General features: G+C 44.4%; 2 protein-coding genes and 1 pseudogene across 2 annotated transcripts in view; 2 read left to right on the top strand and 1 right to left on the bottom strand.

The window, feature by feature from the left end:
* The first annotated feature begins 811 nt into the window (after positions 1-811).
* Positions 812-2,534, top strand: LOC115543063 (E3 ubiquitin-protein ligase TRIM39-like; annotated as a pseudogene).
* A 4,004-nt stretch (positions 2,535-6,538) lies between these two features.
* Positions 6,539-8,505, top strand: LOC115543079 (E3 ubiquitin-protein ligase TRIM39-like). The gene has a single exon (XM_030355631.1). The coding sequence runs from the start codon at positions 6,545-6,547 to the stop codon at positions 8,192-8,194; it is 1,650 nt and encodes a 549-aa protein (XP_030211491.1). The 5' UTR covers positions 6,539-6,544; the 3' UTR covers positions 8,195-8,505.
* Positions 8,506-10,290: 1,785 nt separating this feature from the next.
* Positions 10,291-11,259, bottom strand: part of LOC115543069 (zinc finger protein RFP-like) — a 2,013-nt gene continuing 1,044 nt past the window's right edge. Inside the window, exon 1 of the mRNA XM_030355619.1 lies at positions 10,291-11,259. This exon is cut by the window's right edge and continues 1,044 nt beyond it. Within this exon, the coding sequence (XP_030211479.1) occupies positions 10,678-11,259 (582 nt within the window). The 3' untranslated portion in view covers positions 10,291-10,677.

The following is an 11,259-nucleotide window of genomic DNA, read 5'->3' as shown; positions in this document are numbered from 1 at the left end:
TTTCACCAAATAGCACTTTTTTTTTCTCTCTCTCTCTCTCTCTCTCTCTCTGTCTCTGTCTCTGTCTCTGTCTCTGTCTCTCACTCTCTGTCTCTCATAAACGTTGACTCAACAATTCCAGGAATCCTTTGGGTGATTTGAATCTCTCGTCCCTGGTGGCCCCTCTGTGCTGATACCCGCTCCCGCCACTGGGTGACGCTCACAACACTGATTATGGGACTGCTGCTTGTATGCGCCAGGGCACAGGTAGTAGACTATAGTAGAGACAAGTCAAACGGGTATTTACATATATGTAATGTGCATGCTAAACAATACTTAACACAATCCTGGATGAGCTAGAAAGGAGAGCAGACATAGAAGCGGAAGGAGAGAGGAGATACTAAGATGAGAGGAGAGATGACAAGACAAAGTCACAGTACTCACACACATGGGGAGAATCTTGACACGTAGTAACTGATCTTTGGCTCTCTCTTAACTCCAGAAAGAAGAGAACACACATCAACGCATTTGAAGAGGCCGACACAGTGAATGAATGTAGTGCTGCACTCACGTGCCGAAGGGGCGGAGCCAGGTGTTGGGGGAGGAGAGGAGAGGACGTCATGTTGAGGAAACAAAACCTAAAGCACCCCGACGGGTTAACAATTCTCTCTTTCAGGAGTTAATAACACGCATTAAATACTCCGACAGGCAGAAACAACAAGGTGAGTAAAGCAGCACAACTTTGAGATAAGTTAAAAACACTTTTGCATTTATGGAATAACAAAAATAATGGGATTGCTCATTACATAATCCTTGTCGTCTGTGTCTAGGAATGGCCCGTGCCAACGCTTCCTGGTCTGAAGAGAACTTTTCATGTTCCATCTGTCTAGATGTGTTCAACAGCCCAGTTTCCACACCATGTGGACACAACTTCTGCAGAACCTGTATTACAAAGTACTGGGATGAACAAGTCAAGTTCAAATGTCCTCTTTGCATCATGGCTTTCAACACAAGGCCTGATTTAAGGATTAATACCCTCTTATCAGAGCTGGCCGCTGAGATTCAAACATCCATACGAGAAAAAGATCAGCTCTGTGTTAAACCTGGGGAAGTTCCCTGTGACGTCTGTACTGGGACCCAGCTGAAGGCTGTGAAGTCCTGCCTAGTGTGTCTTATCTCTTACTGCCAAACCCACCTGGAGCCACATCAGAGGGTTGCAGGCCTGAAGAAACATCGGCTGGTCAAGCCTATGGACCGTCTGGAAGACAGGATGTGTAAAAAACACGACCGACTTCTGGAGCTCTTCTGCCAGACTGAACAGGTGTGTGTGTGTCTGTTGTGCCAAATGACAGACCACACGTCCCATCCTGTTGTACCTCTAAAGGAGGAATATGAAGTGAAGATGGCCCAGCTGGGGAAGATAGAGGCTGAACTTCAGCAGATGATCCAGGAGAGACTAAATAATATTCAAGAGATTAAAGACAGTTAAGAGTTAACCGCAGCAAAGCAGATGCAGACAGAGAGATAGCCGATGGTGTGCACATACTCACTGCTCTGAAGCGCTGCATTAAAAAGTGCCAGGATGATCTCAACCAAATGGTTAAAAAGAGACTGAAATCCACTGAGAAACAAGCTGAAGACCTCATCAAAGAGCTGGAGCAGGAAATAGAAGATCTGACCAATAGAAGCTCAGAGGTGAAGCAGCTCTCACACACTAAAGACCACCTCCAATTCCTCCATGCCTTCAGATCCCTGAAGGATCCTCCACCCACCAGGGACTGGACCACGGTGGAGGTCCGTCCTCCGTCATACGTAGGGACCTTGAGGAGATCCCTGGATCAGCTGGAGGAGACACTGAACATGGAGATGAAGAAGCTGCCTGATGCTGAACTGAAGAGGGTCCAGCAGTATGAAGTAGATGTGACTCTGGATCCTGATACAGCTCATCCCAGTCTCATCCTGTCTGTGGATGGGAAACGAGTACATGATGGAGGTGTGAGGAAGGTACTCCCAGACAACCCAAAGAGATTAACAAAAAAGAACCGTGTTCTCACAAGGCAGAGCTTCTCCTCAGGGAGATTTTACTTTGAGGTTCAGGTTAAAGACAAGACTGGATGGACTGTAGGAGTGGTCAGAGAGTCCATAGACAGAAAAGATCTGATCATAGCGTCCCCTGAGACAGGTTGCTGGTCTCTTCGCTACTTCAAGGATGGGTTGGTATCTAATGATGACCCTGCTGTCCGTCTCCGTCTGAGAGCTGAGCTCAAGAAGGTGGGGGTGTTTGTTGATTATGATGTGGGACTGGTCTCCTTCTATGATGTGGAAGCCAGGGTTCATATCCACTCTGCTACTGGCTGCAGCTTTACTGAGCCTCTCTATCCATTCCTCAGTCCATGGCCCTATGATTATAAAGGTATCAACTCTGCCCCCCTGATCATCTCACCTGTCAATCAAACAGACTAGGACCTTTGTTTGATAATAAAATAATCAAACGACCAAAACAACTAATGTTGTTTCATGAATTAGAATCCCCACCATGTGAGATCTGTGAGAACTGTATTAATATCTTAGTGCTGTCATAGAACAAGGAGTAATTCAGTAGGAAGTGAACCCTGACTAATATCAATGATAACCCATTCTAAATTATTAGATAACATTATATTCTTCATTGTCTGTTTTCTCCAGTCTTTTAAGGTTTACTGCTGTACAAATGTTAATGGTTGCAGTCATGTATAGCATGGTTTCAGGATTGATGTGTATTTCATTATCATCTAAACATTACTATTAGTTTATACTTCGGAATCATAAATGACAACATAATCAAATGTAAAAATTATTTTCTGATGTCAATAAAAATGGAAAAACAGCTGAGTCAATGACTTTTAATGTCCACCATACAACAACCCAACGTGTGTAATACAAAGACCACAGTTATTACATTTCAAGACTCTCCATGTGTGTGAGTACAATGATTTTGTCTTTTAAGCTCTCCTCTCCTCTCCTCTCCTCTCCTCTCCTCTCCTCTCCATCCTCTCCTCTCCTCTCCTCTCCTCTCCTCTCCTCTCCTCTCCTCTCCTCTCCTCTCCCCTCCTCTCCTCTCCTCTCCATCCCCTCCTCTCCTCTCCTCTGTCTTCTCTTCCTCTCTCCTATCCCTGCTCTCCTTTCTAGCTCATCAAGGATTGTGTTAAGTATTGTCTTGCATGAACACACGTAGTGTGTAATGTACTACAATAAGGAGCACATTCCTAGATGAGCTAGTTTAGTTTAGTTTGATTTATTTGTCACATACACAATTGTACAGGGCAATGCGTAGTGAAATTCTTATATACCAGTCCGGCTGTAATGATGATGGGGTGGTCACTGTGTGTGTGTGTGTGTGTGTGTGTGTGTGTGTGTGTGTGTGTGTGTGTGTGTGTGTGTGTGTGTGTGTGTGTGCCTGCGTGTCCATATTCCATACTCTACATCCAATCAGAATGCACCACATCCCCCTGAGTTCTCTGTCCTGCAACCCACATGCTCCGCCTCCTCTCCACCGTCTCTTCCTTATAAGGATTGACTTGATTCTTGAACTGGAATGATGTGGAGCTGCACAGCTCCTTCACAACGGACGCCGCAGATCCGGATCATCCTCCTCCTCTCATGGTGTGATCCCCCCAACTTCATAGCAAGTCTCGATTGTTGACATAAAAAAAGAAACATCCAGTTGATAATAATCTCAAAGTATTGGTGGTCTAGCGGTTAAGTGGCTCGACCAATAATTAGAGGATTGTAGGTTCTACTCCCACCTAAGACGATGTTGAAGTGCCCTTGAGCAAGGCACCTGCACCCCTGAGCGCCGTACTCTGTGGCTGCACGCTCCGAGTGTGGTACTAGTAATAGTAGCACCTGGATGGGTTGAATGCAGGGAAGGAATTTCCCCAAGGGCCTTAATAAAGTTATAATTATTACTATTATTACGAGCGTGAGCGCCATTGCACCACAGTGATTCACTACAGCTGAACTCACCCAGTGGGAGTTCAGCTGTACAACTATTTTAGATTCAGAAATCTAAATGTGTTGACCTTTGACATGTGAACACACATAGTGTGTTTCCACGCACGACAACAATGAACACAATCCTAGATGAGCTAGAGAGGAGAGCAGCGGTTGGAGAGAGGAGGAGGAGAAGAGAAGGAGGAGGAGAGAGAGGAGGAGGAGAGGAGAGAGAAGGAGGAGGAGCGAGAGGAGAGGATAGAGGAAAGGAGAGGAGAGCTGACAAGACAAAGTCTCGGCACTCAGACACATGGGGAGAATCTTTTAGATTCTGTGCATGGACCCCATTAAACGGAATTCAAACCCTTGCCATTCAATTGGGATACTTTCTTCGACTACAGAAGGGGTGTACGCAGATAGTACAGTGCACCCTCTCCTTATGTATGTGTCAAAACAACAAATGCATCCAAGGGTAATTGTAGTGTATTAAGTAATATACATCTGCCTAAAGAAGCTATTTTGTTTAAAGATGCCAATTGTACGAGGGTAGGGCATAAGAGAGACCTCTGTTCCATGTATGACAATGTGGTGTCGGTCCTGTATGACGGTGGTAAACCTTTTCATAAACATGACACACAGAACAAGAAGTCTAACAGCAGACCCGGCTGGAATGAGCATGTAGCGATGCATCATACTGAGGCTTGTGAGGCTTATAAACTCTGGATCATGCCTGGAAAACCTCAGCAAGGATCTGAGCTTGAGCATAAAATGCTTGCCAATGCCAGATCCAAGTATGCTGTGCGTTTCATATCCATAAATGAGCAACACATCTTATACCGTTGGAAAGCCTGTTTAGCTCCCTTTCAAATGGCTCCCCGTTGTAAGGGACAGACATTTGTAGGATGAGCAGCAGCGCTGAGTATGTGCGTTGCGCCCATGAAAAATATGCAAAATCTTTTCTGCCTTTGCCAAACAGGTTATTTTGCTGTTGCTATTGACACTTGTTTTGAGCTGTTGGTACGCCCAGGTGCTGCCAACCAGGTGCCTGACTGGGCAACTTCAAGCTGGTGTTCTGCAAAACCAAGTTGCGGCATTATTTGCAAACTAATGACTGCAGTGAAAGAGTAACAAAGAGCAGGTCCAGTTATTATTAGATTAGGTTAGATTAAATCAACTTTAATGACCGTTTACACAGAAATGTGTCTTGCATTACACATCTCTTCAATCCTCATAGAAAGAAATTAAAACATTTACACAACATTTAAGAGTCCATACACACAGATAAGTCCATAAGAGTCAGGGGCCTCACGGTCCAATAAATGAAAGTCCATAGATGTCTCTGGGGTGTGTGGAAAGATATTGGGAGTGTGTAGTGTGTTGTTGATATGATTTCCCTCTGGCTGTCCAGACAACACAGGTAGAAAGGTACTCAATTAGCTGGTTCTGTAATAACTCTGTAGCTTGATTCAGCTGGACAGTCACAATAAGGTGAGTGTATGGCTTTTGATCACCTGCTTGTAACGGAGCCAGGAGGGAAAGCAGACTCCACCCATTCAGTTGGCTCAAAGGAACATAAGGAAATCCATGTATTGGAATGATGTATGACCGCATTGGATTAGTGGAAAATAATTTTGCTCAATCACAACTTGATAAGCCTAAATAACGAATAGACCTAAACTATTAAACCAGTTGACCATCACTTCAGATTTTCACACTGTTTGTCCCTGGTACGTAAAAGCTACCCATAATACACCGGTTATAATGTGACATTGTTAACTGCCAAGGTAGTGGCAGTTAAAAATGACTGTGTTGTCTCTGAATTGGGAACTTGTTGGTCTGGTTCGTCTGCCCTACCCTGAGCCTCATGATGCAGCTGTTTAATGAGGTTAGGGATGAGCCTTATATAACTACCAGCGTTAACTCAACATTTAATCACAAACTATAATAGCACATACAACCTGGACACACGGGGAAAGGGTTGTTTTTAAGACTGTAGAGAAAATACCAGCCTTGTGAAAAGTCAATTCAAGTCAATTGTTTAAGAATAGCTCTCAATCCCAGTTACAGTGGCAAAACACCATTAAATCACCACAATGTCTTCGGTCATCTTTGCACCCTCTCTTTGTCTGTGCTTTGTCCTGTATTCTGTTTTCAAATATATTTGAAAGAACAGGGTATGAATGTCGGTGAACTGTGCATCCATGTTGGCGGGGCCAGGTGTTAGGGGAGGAGGGGAGGAGCTAGGTGTTAGGAGAGGAGCCAGGTGTTAGGGGAGGAGCCAGGTGTTAGGGGAGGAGGGGAGGAGCTAGGTGTTAGGAGAGGAGCCAGGTGTTAGGGGAGGAGAGGAGAGGACGGCTTGATCAGGAAACAAAACGTAACATTCCCAGAAGCCAAGTCAATCCGACGTGAAAGCAGTTCTCTCTTTCAGGAGGAAGAGAAAACACATTTTGAAACAAGTAGTCCGACAGGCATAAACAACAACAAGGTGAGTGAAGCAGCATAACTTTCAGAGAAGTTGAAACCTTTGTTCCTTACGGAATTAAAAAGATAATGGGATTGCTCAATACATAAACCTTGTCGTCTGTGTCTAGGAATGGCCTCTGCTAACACTTCCGGGTCTGAAGAGAACTTTTCATGTCCCATCTGTCTAGATGTGTTCAACAGTCCAGTTTCCACACCATGTGGACACAACTTCTGCAGAACCTGTATTACAAAGTACTGGGATGAACAAGTCAAGTTCAAATGTCCTCTTTGCAACATGGCTTTCAACACAAGACCTGATTTAAGGATTAATATCCTCTTATCAGAGCTGGCCGCTCAGATTCAAACATCAATACGAGTAAAAGATCAGCTCTGTGTTAAACCTGGAGAAGTTCCCTGTGACGTCTGTACTGGGACCCAGCTGAAGGCTGTGAAGTCCTGCCTAGTGTGTCTCATCTCTTTCTGCCAAACCCACCTGGAGCCACATCAAAGATTCAAAGTTCTTAAGAAACATCGGCTGGTCGAGCCTATGGACCGTCTGGAAGACAGGATGTGTAAGAAACACGACCGGCTTCTGGAGCTCTTCTGCCGGACTGATCAGGTGTGTGTGTGTCAGTTCTGCACAGAGACAGACCACAAGTCCCATCCTGTTGTACCTCTAAAGCAGGAATATGAAGTGAAGATGCCCCAGCTGGTGAAGATGGAGGGTGAAGTCCAGCAGATGATCCAGGAGAGACTAAATAATATTCAGGAGATTAAAGACACAGTTAACCGCAGCAAAGCAGACGCAGACAGAGAGATAGCCAATGGTGTGCACGTCCTCACTGCTCTGAAGCGCTGCATTGAAAAGTGCCAGGATAACCTCAACCAAATGGTTAAAGAGAAACTGAAATCCACTGAGAAACAAGCTGAAGACCTCATCAAAGAGCTGGAGCAGGAAATAGAAGATCTGACCAATAGAAGCTCAGAGATGAAGCAGCTCTCACACACTGAAGACCACCTCCACTTCCTCCAGGCCTTCAGATCCCTGAAGGATCCTCCACCCACCAGGGACTGGACGACGGTGGAGGTCCGTCCTCCATCATACGTAGGGACCTTGAGGAGATCCCTGGATCAGCTGGAGGAGACACTGTACATGAAGATGGAGAAGCTGCGTGATGATGCTGAACTGAAGGGGGTCCAGCAGTATGAAGTAGATGTGACTCTGGATCCTGATACAGCTCATCCCCAGCTCATCCTGTCTGAGGATGGGAAACAAGTACATGATGGAGGTGTGTCGAAGAAACTCCCAGTAAACCCTAAGAGATTTACGGAAAAGATACGTGTTCTCACTAGGCAGAGCTTCTCAGGGAGGTTTTACTTTGAGGTCCAGGTTAAAGACAAGACTGGATGGTGTGTAGGGGTGGCCAGAGAGTCCATTAGCAGAAAAGGTCAGATAATATTGACCCCTGAGAATGGTTACTGGACTCTTTACTATAACAAAGATGGGTTGGTATTTAAAGATAACCCTGCTGTCCGTCTCCCTCTGAGAGCTGAGCTCCAGAAGGTGGGGGTGTTTGTTGATTATGATGAGGGTCTGCTCTCCTTCTATGATGTGGAAGCCAGGGTTCATATCTACTCTGCTACTGGCTGCAGCTTCACTGAGCCTCTCTATCCAATCCTCTGTCCAGGCAACCATGATTATGAAGGTATAAACTCTGCCCCCCTGATCATCTCACCTGTCAATCAAACAGACTTTATCCTTTGTTTGATAATGAAATAATCAAACGACCAAAACAACTAATGTTGTTTCATGAATTAGAATCTCTACCATGTGAGATCTGAGAGAACTGTTTTCATATCTTACTGCTGTCATATAAAAAGGAGTAATTCATTAGGAAGTGAACCCTGACTATTATAAATGATAACCCATTCTAAAATATTAGATAACATTATATTCTTCATTGTCTGTTTTCTCCAGTCTTTTAAGGTTTACTGCTATACAATTGTTAATGGTTGCAGTCATGTATAACGTGGGTTCAGGATTGATGTGTATTTCATAATCATCGAAACATTATTGGTGGCTTATACTTCGGAATCATGAATGACAACATAATCAAATGTAAAAATAGTTGTTGATGTTAATAAAAATAGAAAAACAGCTGATGAGTCAATGACTGTTAATGTCCACCATACAACAACCCAACATGTGTAAGACAAAGATCACAGTTACTACATGGCAAGATTCTCTCCATGTGTGTGAGTACCCTGACTTTGTCTTTTAAGCTCTCCTCTCCTCTCCTCTCCTCTCCTCTCCTCTCCTCTCCTCTCCTCTCCTCTCCTCTCCTCTCTCCTCCCCTATCCTCTCCTCTCCCCTCCTCTCCTCTCCTCTCCTCTCCTCTCCTCTCCTCTCCTCTCCATCCCCTCTTCTTTTCCTCTCTCCTTATTTTCCTTATTCGAGATATTATTGATGTGTGTAGATCCCATAATGTAGATTTTGGTATTGTGTCTTTGGACCAGGAGAAGGCCTTTGATAGGGTGGATCACTCGTATTTGTTTTCTGCACTTAAGGCTTTTGGTATAGGTGATGGTTTTCTGGCCTGGATTGGTTTATTGTATAGTGGTGCTCAATGTATGGTAAGGATGGGGGCAGGGCTGAGTCGGCCAATCCCTGTTCAGCGAGGGATAAGACAGGGTTGTCCTATCTCCGGTCAATTATATAGCCTAGCTATTGAGCCCTTGCTGTGCATGTTGAGAGGTCGGCTCAGTGGTCTCTCACTGCCGGGGTCCAATAATCTTGATCGTCCACTTACTGTTTCTGCGTACGCAGACGATGTTAATATTTTTGTCTCCAGCCAGGGGGATGTTCAGTGTTTGCAGGATATCCTGTCCCTGTTTGAAAAGGCCTCATCTGCTCGGGTGAACTGGGCAAAGAGTGAGGCCTTGTTGAATTGCCAGGATGAATCCACATCACTACTATGTAACCCACTGCATCACCTTTCATGAAATCAAACAACGAAAAACAAGAAAACACTTTATGTGTTTGGTTGCTGTATGATGTCATCAAATAAGGTTCTGTATTTCCCTGTTATAGTCACAAACACAACATGAAACCAGTCAGTCAGTCAGTCAGTCAGTCAGTCAGTCAGTCAGTCAGTCAGTCAGTCAGTCAGTCAGTCAGTCAGTCTCTCTCTCTATTTCTCTCTCTCTCTATTTCTCTCTCTCTCTCTCTCTCTCTCTCTCTCTCTCTCTCTCTCTCTCTCTCTCTCTCTCTCTCTCTCTCTCTCTCTCTCTCTCTCTCTCTCTCTCTCTCTCTCCCTCTCTCTCTCTCTCTCTCTCTCTCTCTCTCTCTCTCTCTCTCTCTCTCTCTCTCTCTCTTTAAAAACGGTTCATAAACAGTTTTAATAAACGGTGACTCAACAATTCCAGGAATCCTTTGGATGATTTGAATCTCTCGTCCCTGGTGGCTCGACCGGTAGAGCTGGCAGTTGGTGCCGCGCCCTCAGAGAACCACAGAGCGGCCCGCAGTTCAGGGAGGAACTCAATTCATGAAATAATTCTGGACTTTTAATTGATATTTCAAGCAGCCATCTTTCCTACACCATTCACAGATCGGTTTCCATTATTTCAAATAGTTCCTCAAATAGTTCTTCCTGCAAAGTGTTCCACGTTTGTACTTCTTTTTAAATGGAGTTTGTACACCGGGGGTGATTCCCTAAACCAGGCGGTCGGTGGCTTGTCCAAAGCGTGTGACGTCATCACTCGGACAAAGTTCACGGAAGACGTCTCCCACTCTGTCTGCTGCGGCTATCCTCGACACACCAGCCACCAAGCCGACGCCATAAACACGTTGTTTAAATTTAAAACCTTCCATTTTTATTTACATCAGAAAAGTATTTTTACATTTGATTATGTTGTCATTCATGATTCCGAAGTATAAACGAACAATAATGTTAAGATGATTATGAAATAAACATCAATCCTGAAACCATGCTATACATGACTGTAACCATCAATGATTGTAGTGGCAGTAAACCTTAAAAGACTGGAGAAACAGACAATGAAGAATATAATGTTATCTAATAATTTAGAATGGGTTATCATTTATAATAGTCAGGATTCACTTTCTACTGAATTAATCCTTGTTATATGACAGCAGTAACATATGAATACAGTTCTCTCAGATCTCACATGGTAGAGATTCTAATTCAGGAAACAGCATTAGTTGTTTTGGTTGTTTGATTATTTTACTATCAAACAAAGGTCCTAGTCTGTTTGATTGACAGGTGAGATGATCAGGGGGGCAGAGTTTATGCCTTCATAATTATATTTACCTGGACCGAGGAATGGATAGAGAGGCTCAGTAAAGCTGCAGCCAGTAGCGGAGTAGATATGAACCCTGGCTTCCACATCATAGAAGGAGACCAGACCCTCATCATAATCAACAAACACCCCCACCTTCTGGAGCTCAGCTCTCAGAGGGAGACGGACAGCAGGGTTATCTTTAAATAACAACATATCCTTGTAGCAGGCAAGAGTCCAGTAACCCGTCTCAGGGGTCAATGTGATCCGATCTTTTCTGTTGATGGACTCTCTGGCCACTCCTAACCACCATCCAGTCTTGTCTTTAACCTGGACCTCAAAGTAAAATCTCCCTGAGGAGAAGCTCTGCCTTGTGAGAACACATATACCCTCTCTAAATCCCTTAGGGTTGTCTGGGAGTTTCTTCCTCACACCTCCATCATGTACTTGTTTCCCATCCTCAGACAGGATGAGAAGGGGGTGAACTGTATCAGGATCCAGAGTCACATCTACTTCATACTGCTGGACCCTCTTCAGTTCAGCATC

The sequence above is a fragment of the Gadus morhua genome, chromosome 4 (assembly GCF_902167405.1).
Source record: "Gadus morhua chromosome 4, gadMor3.0, whole genome shotgun sequence".
NCBI lineage: Eukaryota > Metazoa > Chordata > Actinopteri > Gadiformes > Gadidae > Gadus > Gadus morhua.
This window is presented reverse-complemented; position numbering and strand designations above follow the sequence as displayed.